Below are 19178 nucleotides of genomic sequence, written 5' to 3' on the forward strand. Positions count from 1 at the left end.
TATGTCAAATAAAGAGATTTCTCTGAATTAGATGTTATTTCTTTGTTGCAGGATAACACATTTATAAAGTGCTTTTGTGATAAGAAATAGAGTTGGGAATAGACAAGATATATCTCCTGAATGCAGCCTTCTCTTTACTATATGAATATGTGCACAAAAGAAGCCTACCACAGGGGCTGAGCTGAAATAAAATGTTATACAAAGTAGTGATGGAATCTCTTTTTTCCCCTCAAGAGAAAATCAGAAGGGAAAACCAGGGCACAAACATTAGTTATAGAGTCTTCTCCCCTAAAATATATCTTTATATCAATTGCATTGCATAATGGTGATATTCTATCCTAGAAAAAACAGATCTGAATTTGATGGCTCTCACCAGGCTTTTTTGAGGTCTGCAATTCTGGGTATAAAGGTTTGTGGTTGCAAGCCTTGGAAAAATAAATTTGCCAGTACTGCCGGTGCATTTCAGCTAAAATCCCATTCACTCCTTGGAATTTTTATGTTCATCACAACAGTCCTAGTATTTTGGAATTTTGCTTTGTGCTGTCATTTTTTGACATTTCATTTGGAAACTTGAATTACTTTATGGTCATAGTTTAGATATCAGCACTGGGCATCTCCCTTCAATTCTCAGTACCACATCTTGATATGAAATGCAGAAGCTGGTTTCTCTCAGATGTCTATAATTTAGTTCAGACTATGACTTTAGCTTCAATGCATATGCCTTCAGGTTCAATGTATAATGTATAACTCAAAGAAGTTACTGCTTCGTGCTTAAGAAAAGATTGACCCTTGTTCTCACTTTAGAAAAGAAATACTTAAAATCAAGTGCTGCAGTTAAAATCCAAGTGGCTATTTATCCAAATGCGACTAAATTATTTAAGGTTCAGGATGAGAGGATTTATATCATTATACATCTAATGATCTGCTATCTAAGCACACAAGCATGTACATATTTATATTTAGAAAATGCTTAAATTTTGTGTCAGTAAAGCTTAATGTGAGAGGTGTTTAGATGTTTGCTTTTATATATTTAAAAGCATGACTGCTAATTCTATTCCTCAGCATCAGTGTGTTTTCCAGTTAAGTATTTAGGAGTTGCAGTTACCTAAGTTAAAATGAATCCAGTACAGAAATATGGTTATAAAAGCATGTAGTGAAAGATACATGGATATTCGGGTTTTAAAATTATGATTATTGAAGTATTGAATCTTTTCTAAACTAATGTATAATATACAGAATATAAATACAATGAGAATAGTTATGATTTTTACTGCAATAATTAGTAATTTATTATTGACACATTGAAAAATAATGATAAATAATGCAAATTCAGGTATTATTATTTCTAGAAGCACTTACAGTAGTCAAGCACCCCATTGTGTTTCTCTGATCATGGAACAAGAAAATTTTGCCTGCTGCAGGTGTTTCTAATCTTTGTACAACCTAATTTTTTGCAAAAGGAGGAATATGAATGTTTCCAACATTAGGTTATTGGATTCATTGAATCAAAGAGAACATTCAGTAGGATTTCACAGTATCATTTTAGTTAGAAAAGACCTCTAAGATGACCTTTGATTGATCATCACCTTTCCACCAAGACCATGACACTAAGTGCCACATGCAGTTTTTTCTTGAACACCTTCAGGGATGGTGATTCCATCACCTCCCTGGGCAGTCTGTTCTAATGCTTACGAATCCCTCCTGTGAAGAAGTAATTCCTAATGTTTAACCTGAATCTCCCCTGGCACAGCTTGAGGCTTTGTACTCTCATTCTGTCATTGGCTGCCTGGGTAGCCCAACCCAGTTACAAATTACTTTCAGGCCATTGTAGAAAGTCACAAGATCTCCTCTGAGCCTCCTTTTCTCCAGGCTAAACACCTCCAGCTCCCTCAGCTGATCCTCACAGGACTTGTGCTTCTTGCCCTTCCCCAGATTTGGACTTTGCCCTTCCCCTTCTTTGGACATGCCCCAGCATCTCGATATCTGTCTATAGTGAGGGGCCCAAAATTGAACACAGTATCTGAGGTGTGGTTCCCCCGTGCCAAGTACAGGGAGACAATCACTGGTTTGGTCCTGCTGGCCACACTATTGCTGATACAGCCCAGAAGGCCATTGCCCTTCTTGTCCACCTGGGCACAGCTGGCTCATGTTCAGCTGCTGCTGACCAGCACCCCTTGGTCCTTTTCTGCTGGGCTGCTTTCCAGATAGATTTGATAGCTCATGTTTTACCAACCATTCAGAGAAAATTTGTGTAATTATATTAGCCTGTATATTAAAAATTTTTCAGGCATCATACTACTGAGGGTTACTTGAAGCTTTCTGGTGAAGTGTTTCTGGTGAACACTTTTTCAGTGTTAGGCCCTCCCAAGACCTAGAGTGGAGATAACTCACAATGGCATAAATTAAAGTTATAAATCACATAGGTATCAATTATAGGGGAGATTAACATTATTTCAGTTCTTTCCATTATTTCACTTCTTTCTAAGATTTCACTTCTCTTTCTCTCTAGTTTTTCTTCATTCTCTTGTTCCCCTTCACAGTACAATATAATGAATGCCTTTTTCTTTTAGTTTGGCTTTCTCCATAGTGTTTGCAAAAATCCAACTACATGTGACTGGAAATAGTCTTTATTGCCCTTTGGTTCTGCTGTGAAATACTGTAACATTAGTATATAACTACCTCCTTCTTTGTGACTACTGCTTTGCTTATCTATCCAGCACCACTGTACAAGTAATTACAAATAATTTTGGCCTTTTACTGCTACATACAAACTAATGCAACTTGCATCACTCTGTGAGATGATGCTGTACATTTTCCCATTTGAATTAACTCAGCTTTATGGTCCCTGTCCTCACCCAGATTAACTGAACACAGGTTTTGATTTGCCTGTGCAGTGCTGGAATACGAAACATGTTTCCCTGGAAACTTAAATGTCTAGAGCAATCATTTACACATACAGTATCACCACCAAAAGTGCATAGTTTTTCAGTTCAACTTAAGAACAAAATAAAAATCTCTTCTTTGTTTGAAAAGACTTATATTTTAAACACTGTGAGAAAACCCTTGTATTTAATTTCAGACACCAAAGATTTACTCATTCCCATAATAAATCTGTATTGAAAAATATTTTCAGTTTTAGACTAATTATATTCACTGGAATACAATTTAGAGTGCTTCAAAATTCTGCTGAAATGTTTACCTCTAATTGCCATGCAAAACATTTCTGCCCTTTCCTCTGGGTAGGGCAAAACAACTGTCATTTTATCAAACATTGTCTTCACCAGGCAAGAACGTTTGGATTGTTTTAATCATTCTATTCACAACTCTGACTTTCTTTTCAAAGCTATTCATAGAAATTTCTTCAAACTGTTATTTTCTGCTGACAGATGCCCATTCAATATTCTGCCCTGTCTCCTCTCCTGCCTTTCCCCTTCCCTTTCTCTGCTTTGTTTCTAAACCAAATGACTTGCTCCCAGTCCCAGGTATTGGGAGACAGGAATAATATAAATATGTGTACATAGATTCCCATACGTGGTCGCACACGCACACAGTTTAATAATGTGCCATTAGGGCACTTTGTTGTACTATTAATGGAACTGCAGTTTCCATGCTTTGGAACCTTTTTCCAACCTTCAGCCTGCCTTAGGAGGAAACCTCAAGATAGCTGTAGCCAACTGCTTTTTAATGCTAATTTCTAAAATATTTTACCAAATGAGACCAACTGTAGGTAACACTCAGCATGCTGAGAATTTTGACTAGGACCATAGTTATTGATCTGTTTGGATAACTGAGCTTGAATTTGTCATCATTTTAAATAGGCAGATGCATATTTGATTGTGTTTTAAAATATGTTATCAGTCTTTTTTTTTTTTTTTAACTGAAAGCTATGTTATTAATAATTAACAGTAATTTTGTACAGAATAATATTTAGGATTTTTTGGCACTTTGTTGTGTTTACAGAGGCATTATTATTATTTTGTTTTCAGAAAGGAAAACAATGGGTTAGAGAATGTGATTTGCCAAAAGGTCATACAGCAAATATTGACAAAACTGACTTCCAGAATGAAATCTTGGCTTCGGTGAAATCAAATGCAAAATTCACAGAGACAATGGGCTCTCATCCCAGACTCCTGTCCTGACTAGATGCTGCTGAGGGAGATTGAAGATTAAATGTGTTACTAGAATGCAGTTGTGGTATTTTAGAACTTCACACATTCACAGCTGAACACTTTCAGAGGATGATATGCTACAGTGCCCTGTTATTGCACTGGCTCTCATGTGGTGGTGCTCATGTTTGAAAATACACCAGGTTAGAAATACGTCCTTTTTCTCCTCCTTTGCAGAGCTGAGGAATGAACTGGCTATGCAAACAAATGTTCATTGACATAGTCAGACTTGTGTGACACTGGAAGGATTATCATTCTATAATTGAAGTGGCATAAAAAAGTGTTTGAGCAACAGTTGCTGGGACTAGATGTGTCTGTGGATGCTGCTTTCTTCTTACTATGTCAGACAGAAAGTTAGTGGTAATGATATAATTATGTAAGGAAATGAATCATGAAAAGTGAGAAAAAGATTCTGAAACATTTAATGCTAAATTTAAGGATTTGGAAAGATACTCAAATTCCACACAGAATGCTGGGACCAAATGCTTTCAATTTATTCAACCTATTTTCTTTAACACTGACAAGTATTATTACACTTCTTGTGCTTCGTGCTTCAATTTATTTCTAGTTTAACTTACATGTCAGTAAATTTATGTCTGACGTCAGTCTGGCTCTTACCATCCTCTTTTTATTAGATGTTTATCTCACATTTCTATCAAACATCCCTGTCACTGAATTCAAATATGCTTATTAAAGATAATGTTGGCACTCCCAAAACAGGTGCAATCACCACCTTTTCAATTTCACCTAATTGAAACACTTTTTAAACTTCAGATAACATATGTATAGTTTTTTTTCCTTTGGAACTCTGTTTTATCAGAGTGCTAATGTTATGCAGAAAGATTCAAATACGTGAGTAATAAATTCACAGAAACCTTTTGGAATACGCAAAATGATGGTACAGCTAAGTAAAACAGAGCAGGCTAAGTGATGATGAGGTTTTTTAAATGATGAGTGGAATAAGTGAGGAAATAAAAGGTTACCTGAATGGCATTTGTTACATTCCATCCTGCTTCCCAGCTGGTGATCAGTTTGACCTGGGCATGTGGCAAGGGAGCTGGGGACTTGTATTCTGGATCCTGGTGACAAATATCAAGCTCAAATTTCAGGGGTCCATCTGGTTCCTCTCTGTTCTCGCTGTGAGCTCTGTTCAGTTCATCGCTTTTAGCAAAATTCACGTGTTCTTCATCAGTGTCTAGACAGCTGTCCCACCTCACCAGTCCCAAAAAGAGAGATGGTGTTTCCCTAAAGCATTTGAAAAGAGATGAAAAAGTCTGCTTCAAGTGAGCCATCCTCAATACCAAGTAAAAAAGTAAAATCTTTTGTTACAAGTTTTTATTTTTTTTCAGCAGTTGTGTGTTGTCAGTCCTTTTGGTAGTTAGCCTTAATAGCGTAGCCGTGATTAATGTAGTTTGCTGTCTTTGGTTCATTTATTTATGCCTGTTTCAAATGGCAGCTAAAGAAATATCTCCAGGGTCTTTAACATACTGCCCAGAGTAGCATGCAGCAAGATTTAGTAGTCTGCAAGCATCAATTTACAATTCAAATTGTTTTTCCTTTTACCTATGGCATCGATGTAGATCAGTCATTCATGAAGCATCTACAGGTGGCTGCAAGAATCTTTTCCCAGAAATTATGCATGTTTCTAATACAAATAAATAGTTCTGCCAAAAGGAAAAAATGTTTCATTAAAAACTAGAGCTGATGGACTGACTGCTAAGAAAATGCATGTAAACAAGTTTGCTTTTCCAGATGTGAGAATTTTCTGCTGTGTTTTAGTGTCTACAGAGGTCAGTAGAACTTAAAAAATGTTCTTAATAGAACTTAAGTAGCATGAAAAAGAAAAGTAGCTTGTTTCTAACTCTATTTAATTGTTACCAGCAACATTTATGGGGAAGACTTGGAGGTATGATTATACATTTACTTTACAGATGTGAATGATATATCATGATTATTCACACTGTAAAATCCTAAAAATAATATTTACAAAAGTATCCTTTTCCTTCTTGGTATGGCCCATGGAGTTTGTGAAGATAGGTAAACAGAGAGAAAACTGAGTTACATTGTTATGCCCATTTTCTTTATTTATTTGCTATACCTGCCCTACATTCCCCTCCCCTCTTTCCTTCTAAAGAGCACTGGGTTTTAACAGCTAAGCTTTTCTACATTAACAACTGAAAAACTGCTATAAGACTGCTGATCACACTGAAAAAAGAGTTCACTTTCAAAAGGTTGGCACAGGGACCTTGCAGCATGTGAGGGCAGTGAGAGTCCTTGCTCGTTGTAGCATGTCCTTCCTGTTAGAAGAAATTTCATTATTTTCAAAACAATTTTGGAAGTTTATATTTCAAAACAAGAATTCTAAACCAATGCCTTTTCTGCCATATTGTATGTATTTATGAACTGCAGTTTCATTAGCAGCTCTCAGGACTTGACCATTTCCGAAATGAATCATGCAGGAATCGTTGTCTCCTTTTTCTTATGTGCTCAGGATTAAATAAGCATGGAGACAACCTTCACTGTTCTGTCTTTTACAATCAGACACTGAAATTTCTCTTGTTCTCCTCAGAAAACTAATATTCTGAAGCTCTCCACAGTTTAATCACCTGTCTTAAAAAATAAAAATATTTCAGAGACACTACCAGCCTGGAATTATGTTCCTATTCTTACCTTGTTCAAGCTTCATCACTGACTTTTTGTGTGCCAAGTCCATGGGTTTATCACTCAATGCTCTAGAGTATTCTTTTACACATCGTGAAATCTGCTGATTTCTGACCTGAACTGAACAAAAAGTGTCTCTTGCTTGTTAAAATATCCATTTATTGGTAATTCTGAAGACAGAAGTGAAAGTTGCTAGCCATCTCACGAACATATCATGGTCCTCTGGAGTGACCTGGAAGATGCTTGAAAATACAAAAGTGATTTTTACAGTAAATTTTGACCTTGGTTTAGTTCTCCTTTAATGCAAGCCATTCCACTAGCAAGCTTCAGGAGGATTTCTGAGAGAAATGTTCTGTAATAGGTGTAGATACTGCTCAGGTTAAGCAAACTTGGCAACAGTATCTATAAAGTGAAAAAAAAAATGTTAGAAGTCACATGGTTAATTTTCCTAATATATAGAGAATGGTCTGAGATACACAAATGGAATCCTGGGAAGTGGTAAATATTACTGCGTATTTTCAGTCTGTTCTAAAGCATTACTTCTGTACATGTTTACATTTCTAGAAATTACCATTTTGTTGTCATTGGATTTATCTAATATAACATTTATATAGTGTCATAGAACAGATAATTGGCATTTTAAAAGATATTTTTATCAATTAAATGCAGATAAGAACCATTTTAACATCCCGAGGAATTAAATTCCATCGAATGTAAATGGTGATTGCTACAAATGAAGTATTGCATAAGAAATTACATTGTTTATCTAGTGTTTGTAGGATCTCTATTTTCTATTCTTTATTTTATTGAGATCTTTATTTTATTGAGATAGCACTGTATGCTGTTTGGTGAGGGGTATTTGTTTTTGTTTTATTTTTATTCTTTATTTTATTTAGGGTTTTTTGTTTGTTTGCTTTTCCTTGTAGATTAATTAGGATTTCATGCAGCTATCTAAATCAAGGGAAATGTAAGTAAGCTTAGAAACAGAAAGATATGTCTAGGTACAGAACTATTTCTTTTGACTGCACAGGCTTAGAGAGGAATTATCCAGTTTTATCGAAGGCCTTCTTACAGCACTGGAAGGAATCCCATTTTCAGATCTCTTATCTGCCAGATGCATCACATCTGGAAGTCAGAAAAATTAAATAATTGTTAAAATTGTTTTCTCATGGTTACACAGAACTTCAAAAGTAATTCAAAATCTCTTTAACAAAAAATAGCTTAGGCTTAAATTCACTGCTTCCCTACTGAGCACCAAAACAAAGGCAAGTAAGTCTGCAAGTTTCCAGAACTAGCTGAATTCTAATAAAATATTTATGTTAGATATCCCAAACTTGGTATACTGTTTGGATTACTTGTTTCAAAGAAATATCATTATTAATTTCTGACATACAGCATAGCACAGGAGGACATGACTCATCATTGTACAATATTTATTATTATCTATGTTTAAGGCTGCTTAGAGATCCTAGGAGCCACCTTCGAATTAAGTGTCTTAAAATCAACTAGTAGGAGACAGGTTTTTTATGAAGGGTACACAGTTTAACAAATGAAGACAGACATGGCAATCTGGGAGTCTATCCTTCATCTACTGGGCACACATTTCTCATCCTGCATTTAATTTTCTGCAGCTTTGATTTTTCCAGACAGCAGGGCAAACTGTGCTCTTGGTTACATCACTGTACATTTACTGGTTCTTTCACTGACATAAATAATGAACAAAGGAAGATATATGAAAACCAGTTTTATTATTGCATTAAAAGCTGCTGACTGGATGACTGCAGTAAATTTCATATTTATTGTGCTACTTCCAAGCCTTTAGAAATAAGCAGAAAAGGCAACATATGAGAACTGGACTCTGTTGAAGGGTTCTTTACTTTTCCCATGCAGTAATTCTGCTAGACATTCTTTCTACAGATGTTCTTTATCCACACAAATCAGTATTTTTAAGTTAATTAAATGTTATGTCTGCTCTTAGGAAAAACTTCCTGATTTATGGTAGGCCTGTAAGTGTGGTAATCATTGTCCTTGGTCTATTTGCCTATTTCTATTTCAGTACCTAAACTGAGATTCAGATTTTCTTGAAAAGCAGCAAACTGTCACCGTGAATCATAAGCTTGACAGGGCTGAATTTCAGGAACAGGAGATGCACATGAATAGGCTTGGAAAAGATATCTTTCTTGGTCAGTAGAATTTCATAGTGCAGTTGCTTATGCCCAAGGAAATAAGGTCTTCAGAGCCACCACTTGTGCTGGCCACGGTTATATTCAAAATTTGTTTGACTGTAGAACCCTTAGTTATACCCATCAAGTAGAGTATTTCAGAGCCATAATAAAAAGTAGGCCAACAAAACAGTTTCAGCCGCATATGCTTTTATCCTACATAGCAGTGCATTTATTTAATGTTGAATAAGCTCACTTTTGCTGTGGGATGTGGTAATGCACCTCCAACTTAAGGTGTTCTCCTATTAGGAAACGATTTGGGTTTCAGTCTTTGTTTCACCTATAAGGCAAGAACCAGAAACTTTTATGCTCTTCTCATCAAGATTGGCCCTGTGCCAGGACAAAGGCACTTGTTGGATCCTTGTACCTGTATCTCAAGTACTGTAGCTATTTCTATTGGGCAGCATGCCAAAAGCCCTTCCTTGATCGTTCTATACTTAAGGGAGAGCACAGAGATTTTGGGAGCATTTTCAGGGTGTGATAGCAGGTATATAGATCCTCCCTGCACTTTTGTTTTGTATAGTTTGTTATTTTCATCTTTATAAAAACCTTTTGCTTGTCAAACACCTCCAACCATGCCATCTCACTATTTTTATAAGCCATTTTCTGAGGCTGTGGGCATCCCTCAGGTGGTGACGCACCTTTGGGGAGCTAATAACATTCTGGCCACATGCAGACTCCGTCAGTGGCACATGGGTTTGGTTCAAGTATTGGGGAAGTAAGAATGTTGCTGCTTAGCACACCCTTTCACAAGGGAGAAGCGTTCTCTCCACAAAAAAAAGAAACTTAAAAGTCACCACTGTTAGTTCTGAGGGTAACTGAGGCAAACACAGCACTTTCAGGTATGTGAGATGTTTTATCTAGAATAATACATAAATGCTCAGAGGATATACACTGCTATTACTTCCCATAATGGAATCAGTTTGCAACTAAAGGGGCTTTTTTCAGTATTTCCATGTCAATGTGCACTAGCCTAGGTGTAAATTTGGGTCTGAGAACATGAAAATCTTAGGCAAAGCTATACCTGTGGTGTATTTCCATGGAACTCCAGAGCTGTATGCTGGAGCAACCAGGAATGCAGGTGCACTGCTGAGTGCCAATGTTACACAGTTTAGGTGCATCCTGACTATCCCAGGAGCTCAATAGGGCCTTTTTTGGTAAACAAACTCTTTGGATGTATTAGTCCAGCTTTTGGTGATGCCTGAATGACTTTAAACTAAAAGAGAGATGACAATGCAAAATAAAAAAGTATCTGAAACAAAAGATTGTTCTGTTTGACAAATACATCCAGAAAAAAACCCCACAGACTATCCATCCACCCTTTGAGTGATGAAGGCTGATGATGGCTGACATGAGGAATTTTTTTTGGTAGTGATATGAGTATTTAATTTTTGGTACTGTGGATCCCTAATATAAATATTTGCAGCTTTTTTTCCCCCCACTTCTAACTGATGCTTCTTTGAATGCTCAGGTTTCTTAGCAAAATTAATCTCCAGGTGTTTCTGTCACATATACAAATTTGAAAAGCAGATGCAGAAAAGGCACAACACATGATGAAAGACAACATTAGTAATTGATTGCATGTGTTTGAAAAGGTTTCTTCAAGCTCACTTATGTTTATTTGTATGCTTTTGTAAAGATTTTTTTTGTATTGTGGAGTGCTCTATGCATATTACTCTGGCAACTCTTTAAATAGTTATTCAATATTATGTTCAAGCATGCAAATATACATAAGTATTTGAGTGTAAATGCATGTGGCACTTTAGAGGAACATGAGGGATAACGTCCCTGCCCTATGAAGATAAACTATAATCCAGAGAGAAAGAATTATTGTGATGCCAGTTTGAAAGGGAAAGAATGGAGTGGTTTACACTGAACAGATGAGCACTCGAAATTTTCTTGAAAGAATTTGATCACGAACCAGAATTTGTAGAGGACCATTCCTGCTAGAGAAAAAGAAGACACTATTCAAAGTCCAAGGGACAAGGAAGGAATTAAGCCTATAGAGAAGAAAGAAAGAAAGCAGTAGGAGTGAGGATTATAAGAAACATAGGCTTGCATGGTGTAAGAAGAAGATAAGAACATGCACAGAGACAGAAAGAAAACTGGAAAGATCAAATGTTCAAGGACAGGATGTTGTAGTATGAAGACTTTCTTTACTTTACATAGAATATTTCCTAAGACATGCCACAAAATCTTCATATGTAACCAGAGTTATGGATTCTTCTCCAAGTTTCTCAAAGTTCCTACATGCTAATATTCTTTCTATTTCTTGCATTAGAGGAAAAGAGAATCAGTTGACAATTTTCACAGTAAAGGATATTCTGTTGGAAAAAGAAATGCAATTTGTGATGATCAGAGAAAGTGCCGAGTAAAAAGACAGAAAGATACTTCATCATAAGTGGCTCTTTAAACATATCCCAGGGATGACCCTCGAGGGATATTTGTGCTACAAATCAAGCTCTCAAGAGATGCACATGCTAGAAGTAGACATTGACCTTTATTCAGGCCATTTGTACATATGTATCATCATGAAGTCCTTAAATGTCTAGAGATTTATATCTTCCCATTGGTTAGTTCACTGAAGAGAAATCACTATTATATAGGAAAGGACTAGCCCTATGGGGTGGCTGATGATCTCCAGAAGAGACAAGGCAGTCTTACAGATCATGAAGAAATGTATTTTCTCTCTGTCTGCAACACTTAAGTTACAGTTTGGTGAGTTGCACCATGGTTTTTACATAAATTTATATGGATGGGATTCCTCTGAGCAGCAGAGAATTTTTCTGAGCTACTCATTTAGGCCCCTTTCATATAATGAGTAGAATAAAACAGATGCTTCTAAAGAATTGTTTGTCTCAGCTTAAAGTTGGCACCTGAAGCAGGTTGTATGCCATAGGTCAGTGACATGAAATTGGTCATTTTCTCCCTCTGTATATAAGAGAAATCCTGAATTACTAGCTTAGAGTTCTATACCTGTCTGCACTGTAGTCATGTGAAGGGAGGTGAAGTGAATCCCATACTGTGCATTTCCTGAATGATTATTTTAATTTGTAACTGCTGCTGTAATGTAGCCCATCTTACTACTCTCACCAGATACTGACTGAATTTGGAATTAGAATTTGTTCATAATTCTGGTATTTTTTTTTTGCCAATAATCTCTGCCAATAATTTGTTCAGGTTTGTAAATGCATGTAAATTAAAATAATTAACCCTACTGCTAAGTGTTATAGCAGGAAAAGATTCACTCATTTTCTAAAGCAATAAGCACAATATTTGAAACCTAATTTATTTGGAAGAAATTTGCTCTCATTGATTTAGGAAGTGGAATGCTTACATTTTTTAAATTGTCACCTTATCAACTTTTGGATACTAGGAATTTTATGGTTCTTGAGTGCAAGAGTGTGGACTAAAAAAGTGATTCTGAATAACTGTCTGCTATGTGGAGAATATCCCTTGAGTACAAGATAAGATGGGGGGAAATATGTGATTATGTGGTAAATTACTATTGTAATGATGCAGAAAGGAGCTAAATTAAGGTTACAATAGCAAATCATAAATATCATTTACAGCTTTTCAGCACTCCTTTTCAGGTTCTCTTTTAAAACATATATCCTTCTGTAGAGGTCCACCTGTTTCATAGAACTGGGAAAGGATTTCGGTTGTGGGAAAAATCTAAGTGTCACTCAGCACTGGTAGAAATGGTATCTATACAGTGATTCAATGGCATAATTCTTTTATTGGACTGATGAAATAATAAGAATTTAAACTTAAACTTAAGTGACAATGGTAGATGGTATGTTAATTCAGTTTTGTTCTTGTTCTGAGGAATTCAAATGATAGTTTTACAAAAATAAATATTCATAGTCTAATTTTAGAAGGTATGGTAAAAGAACTATCAGTCACAGTATATTGCCTTTTAATCCAGCAAGCCATATATTAATAGCACAGACTAATAAATAGTCTGTCATGTTTGAAAAAATTCCATGATGTAGATAAGTAGACAGTGGATAGATACTAACATCCTCCTCTCCTTCCTTGTGAAATGAACTGTGAAGATGTGAAGATCAAGAGTTTACTACCTGGAAATGTAACATCCAGGTGAAGCAATCTGCCACTTAAGGGAGAAGGATAGGAAAGCAATAAAGCACATCTACAAATAACAGGTGAGGTTGATGGCTGCAATTCAAGTTGAGAAAGTTGTTGAGAAATAAAATTGCCATGACAATGAAGAGCACCAGACACAAGCAATTTTTACATAGCACATAAAATTATTATTTCCAGTTCTTCAGAAATAACCGAGATGTAAATCATGAAAACCATGCTAGATATTTTTGTACATATGTTCCACAGCATAATAGACTTTTTACTTTGCTTTCAAGAAAGCAAATGTGTTTCCACCAGAGCTTCAATTTTTTGTGTTTATTTGTAGTCTCCCAGGTCCAACTGTATTGCTTCATCAGCAAGTTCTGCTCCCTCAGTGCTCATCTATACTGTCTGCATTCAAGCATTTATTCTTTACAGGAAGAATGAATACTTTTCTTCACTTATTTTATGTATTCATTATAGGTATTGTATTCAAGGAACTTTATAGGGGAAGATACTGGTGTAACTTATATGCATCCTATTATTGTCATCTATCTGTGCATTTCATTTAGTGTTATCCTTAAAATCATTTTTTTAGGAGGACTTGAAATTACAGAGATGATTATTTACTGTTGTGATGTTTACAGCCATTCGGAAGCCAAATATTTTAGTCTCATTCTCCATGAGATACATTTTAGACTTTGAAGGATGATTTGGGACTTTCCTTACAGTCTCATACATTTTTTTTTCTTTTTAATACAAAGTTCAAGTGTGTGGATAAATAGTGAATTAGCATAGGCTCACAACACAGACATCCATCAAAGAAAAGAAAGGAAAGAACTGCAAAAGAATTTTTTGTTCTTTGCTGTGACAGGTAAAGAGATGCTCTGAGGTGCTAAACTTGCTTGTATTATGCAACTGAAATTAAATAGCAGCACTTACCCAGATTAGAATAAGCAGTATGGAGTAATCAAATCAAAATGATAAAAACTTTTACAGGTGGTAAAATGAGAAAAAGCAGAGAAAACAAAAGAAACAGAAAACAGATGAACAGAAGCTCTGCTGTTTCTGACTATAAGACTGCTGTGCTCTACTCCCTAGGTTAGAAATGCATCGAGTCTCATAGGCAGTTTATCTCTACTTTTCCCCTTTAGCAATGGTCTTTCCTCAAGAACTCAATTAAAAAACAAGGCATTTTATTCCTTTTTATCTCATCTTTTTTCTTTTAATGATTTTTTTTAAACCACTGTTGCTTTGGGAAGTGGCAGAGTCCAATTCCAAGAAGCATTTCTGATGAAAAATAAATACCAAATGTGTTTTCATTCAAGTCTCTGTACTTGAAGAGTAACCATATAAAATCTTCATGATATTTTCACATTTTGTGCAGCTGCTTGTAAGGGAACACGAGAGAGGAAATACTTCATTCATAATAGGATCATATAGTAATTAAAACTAAAATTAACTGTATAAAACTAAATTTTAGAATAACTTTAAAGTTGCCAGGGAAGAGGAATGTCAATCCACTCCATTTCTACCAGTGTGATGCCAGTGCCAGTTAGAGATGTCCAGCATCTGGTGAGGGATCAGGTCAGCATGAGAGCACATGAAAAGCATCACAAAGGAATTTCAGCTACTCCAGTTGGTAAGTCAGCTTCATGAGGGACTCAAATGCCTCTGTGCAAAGTAATATGGGGCATAAACAAGATGAGTTAGAGTTGTGCACACATCTGCAGGGCAATGATCTTACTGTCATTATGGAGACATTGTGGAATCACCAAAAAGGAGAGGCTGGTGAGAAATGTGATGCCTTGGCCACAGAGACCATGGAATGGTGGAATTCGATGTCCTTGGGGCAGTGCAGATGGGGCACAGCAAGCTACTACCCTGGACTTCAGGAGCGCAGACTTTGGCCTTTTCAGAGATTTGCCAAGTAGAGTGTCATGGGATAAAATCCTAGAGGGAGGAAGAGCCCAATAAAGCTGATTAATCTTCAAGGATCACCTCCTTCAAGCTTGGAATCAATTCATCCCAAGAAAGAGAAAGCCAGGAAAAAACACCAGGAGACCTGAATGGATGAACAAGAAGTCCTAGACAAAAACAAACACAAAATGGAAGCCTACAGAGGGTGTAAGCAAGGTGATCTGGACAGAGAAATTGTCCAAATGGCCAAAGATCTGGTTAGGAAGGTTAAAGTTCTTATAGAAATTAATCCAGTCAGGGACATTCAGGGCAGCAAGAAAAGCTTCTGTAATGTTGGTGATAAAAGGAAGACTAGAGAAAATGCCAGCTTCTGCTTCTCTTGTGCGGTGGATGGTTTGAGCCTTAGTATCTGCAGGATCATAGAAGATCCTGTTAATCTTTTTCAGATTCTCTGACACCACTCATTCTGCTTTCCTTCTCCTGTTGGCAAGGCAGGTTCTGAGCTACAGCACATCCCCTGCAGGCAAGGACACCATCTTCTGCTCTGTCCCAGGGAGAGGCACCAGTTGCTGCCTGAAGCCCCAGACCTGGATGGCCACATCTGCCCTTCAGAGCTCTGAGCCACGGTCATACATAGCACCACTGGCTGCTCGAGCTGATGACAGGGTCTGTGTCTTGTGGCACATGCCCAAGTTTGTCTACCAGATCCATGATGTTTTAAGCAGTTTTACAGCATACTTCCATAACTCTTCTGCACAAACCAATGTGCCCATTAGCTACTACTTGATGCTCCCTAGGTGTGGTAGGTCGTTTGATATCTCTAGCCTGTGGGTGTTTGAAACTCCATAACCAGGAGTCACTTGTGAACAAAAGCCCTAGGCAGCTTTTGAGCAGGAAAGACTAACAGATACTTCTATAAACTGAGTTTGCTAGATGCAAAAGCCTCTAGTACTCACACTTTTCCAGCAGCAGGAGGCACCTCAAAATTCTTAGACAAATTCCTGGAAGTCCTCCAACCAACTCAGGCAAGAAAAGAAGCCCAGAAATAGATGTGCAAAGTGTTATGGCTGGTAGCTGCCTCTGCTGCACCCTGGGCAAAAGGAGATAAAGTTTAAATAAATTAGTGTTACTTATATAGCTCTATCATGTCTATTTCTGGAGTAAGAGTGAGTCCTCTGCTTCTTACTTTACTGGTAAATATACTATAAGACATCCAAAAATGTAAATAACTTTACCTGAAAGGAGTTTTATTTAAAGCAAATTAGAAAAAAGGAGTTTTGTATCTTCTACATGAGCAAGAATGCCTGAACATTCTGCTTTTCTTAACACTGTTATGCAAGTTGTGCAGAAGGAAATGTTGAGAAACTTCTCTCCCACATTAAACAGCTAAGATGCTTTCTCTTAAGCAGACCATTATTAATTGTTTTCAGAACTATTTCAGAGGATTGATTCATGCATAAAAATGCATTTAGTCAAGGATTTCAGGTTTCAGCAACTCTGCTTAGAAAAGCTTTATAATTTTCTTCTTGAAGAAAGATCTTTAATTACATTGGAGCAATAGAGTGGGATTTATGCATATATTCTAATTATGTACTAGTAAAACTGAAAAGCTCTTCGTTAAAACCATGTGGAGAAAAATCAGACACATGCCAGCACTTCATTACTGAGAATTTAAGAGGAATTGTGTGGTGGCTTATTATCAGTATTACATAAATAGAAGGGCACTCTACATATTGCATATGTCGACACAGTCTTTTAGATGAAAAAATAGGCCGATTTTGAGAAAATAGTAGAAGTGCAAATTAACTCAGTCAATTAAACCAAACCAATTTATTTTACATTAGCACCTCACTACCTGTTTAGTAGAGCAAGCATAATAATAAACATGTTATTTCTAAGTTATATCTGTATATATATATATATCTCCATGTACAGACATATATGGAAAATATAAGATTAAAGATCATGATCCACTCAACTTCAACCTAATTAGATCTAATTAATCATCAAATAATACAATTAGATCATATAATTTTTCATAAGAATTACATGCTTCCAACATGATGAGAATACATGACATGTTTTCTGTTTAAACAAGAGCCTTTATGATGATGGGTTTTCTCATGTTGTAAACAAGAACAGCTGGTGCACAGGCTGTGTTACAACACACTGGAATAGCAATACAATAGATTTATTGTTACTTCTAAAATTGTGTATAAAGAAGTCATTCATATTTAAAACACAGAATTACTGAGCACTTCTTTCCAAATTGCAGACCCTCATGAACAATTCCCTTTGAGTCACAAGCACATGACTTTTCACTTCTGAGGGTCAGTCTATAAGATAATAAAATAATTAAGACTCATGAAGGGGTTGGTTATGCACAAAATCCAGCTGCTGACTCCAATTTCATAGAAGGGAACTGAGTAAACTATGAATCTGAGCAGGGCAGAGAGGGGATAGCAGTAAAAGTTAGAAATGTGTCTGTGAGTCTCTGCTGAAGCTCACATTTGGCCAACTCCTGCAGCTCTTTCTTTGTTATTGTGATCCCTTATATTATACACCTTGCCATAAAAAAAGAATATTGCTGTATATTATAAGTGAGCCAGCTCATTAAACATAAAGAGAATAGACACAGTGGTATGATTATGGGGAAGATTGTTTGTGGCTGTGTGTGTAAAATACCTAGCTCATTATTTTTTAACTAAAAAAAGCAACCTAAATTATGCATAACACACATATCATTGCATGATTAAACAACATAAATAATTTTAGAATATTTAAAATATCTCATTTTTACCTCTATAAGTATGTATTTTTAATGAAAAGTATTTTTTAAAGGTAACTTTGAAGTAGGACACATATGAATGAGGGACTTGCACTATCATCACTTCTAGTATTGCCATATTGTGGACAAATTTCTCGTGTAATTTGTTTCTTACACTGATCAAATTTGATTTTAAGCTTCTAAGGTTTCCTGTCTAAATTACTCTTATGAGAAGATCCATGGAATTATAGAATGGTTGAGCTTGGAATGGACCTAGAGGATTCATCTGGTTCCAACCCCTCTGCTCAGGCAGAATCACTTAGGGCTGTTTGGCCAAGATCATGTGCAGATACCTTCTGAAAAAAGGATGAGGACTCCATGTCTACCTGGGTAGCCTGTGCCAATGCTTGGTCATTTGCAGAGTAAAAAAGTGTTTCCTGATGTATTCACAGGACCTTTTGTGTTTCAGTTTGTGCAGATTGCCTCTGGTCCTGCCATTGGGCACTACTGAAAAGGGCCAGGATCCATTGACTTTGTACCCCCCCTTCAGGTACTTACATATATATTAGTAAGAGCCCACCTCACCCTTCTCTTCTCTAGGTTAAGCTGTCCCACCTCTCCAGGTTTGGCCTCACAAGTGCTGAATTTAGGAGAAGGATCATCTCTCTTGACTTGAGGTCAATATCTTGTCTAACACAACTGAGGATATCCTTAGTCCAGGCAGACAATACCCACTGCTCTCCCCTCACCTACTGTAAAAATGTACCAATATGGTCAAACATGAATTTAACTTGGTGAAGCCATGCTGGCCATTCTTATGATTTTCTTGTTCATGTGCCTGGAAATAGTTTTGAGGATTGGCTATTTCACTGCCTTTCCAGGGATCAAGGTGAAGCTGATTGGCCTGTAGTTCCCTGGATCCTGCTTGCACTTCTACAAGATAGGAGTAACATCTGCTTTTCCTGCAGTCTTCAGGTTCTTCTTGCAGTTACCATGATTGATCAAAGTTTATCCAGAGGGGCCTTGCAACAACATCAGCCAATTCCCTGGGTATCATGGGTGCATCCCATGAGCACCCACGGACTTATGCATATCCAGACCATCAAGAACTCCAACTGTTACTACCACAGTTAGAGCAGCACTGAATTTGTGTGTTGTGTTCCTCCCACATTCAGTGTGTTTGCTGACAGAGACAGGCAAAGTTAAACAGTGAGAAAAGCATGCTGAAGAGAAGAGAAGAGAAGAAAGAGAGGAGAGGAGAGGAGAGGAGAGGAGAGGAGAGGAGAGGAGAGGAGGAGAGGAGAGGAGAGGAGAGGAGAGGAGAGGAGAGGAGAGGAGAGGAGAGGAGAGGAGAGG

General features: G+C 36.8%; 1 protein-coding gene across 1 annotated transcript in view; it reads right to left on the minus strand.

The window, feature by feature from the left end:
• LOC136358540 (vesicular inhibitory amino acid transporter-like) overlaps positions 1–19178 on the minus strand; it is a 54183-nt gene that overhangs the window by 19674 nt on the left and 15331 nt on the right. The window contains exon 2 of the mRNA XM_066314416.1: positions 5150–5411. Within this exon, the coding sequence (XP_066170513.1) occupies positions 5150–5411 (262 nt within the window). The remainder of the gene's footprint in view (positions 1–5149; positions 5412–19178) is intronic.

This window comes from Sylvia atricapilla, chromosome 3, assembly GCF_009819655.1.
Source record: "Sylvia atricapilla isolate bSylAtr1 chromosome 3, bSylAtr1.pri, whole genome shotgun sequence".
NCBI lineage: Eukaryota > Metazoa > Chordata > Aves > Passeriformes > Sylviidae > Sylvia > Sylvia atricapilla.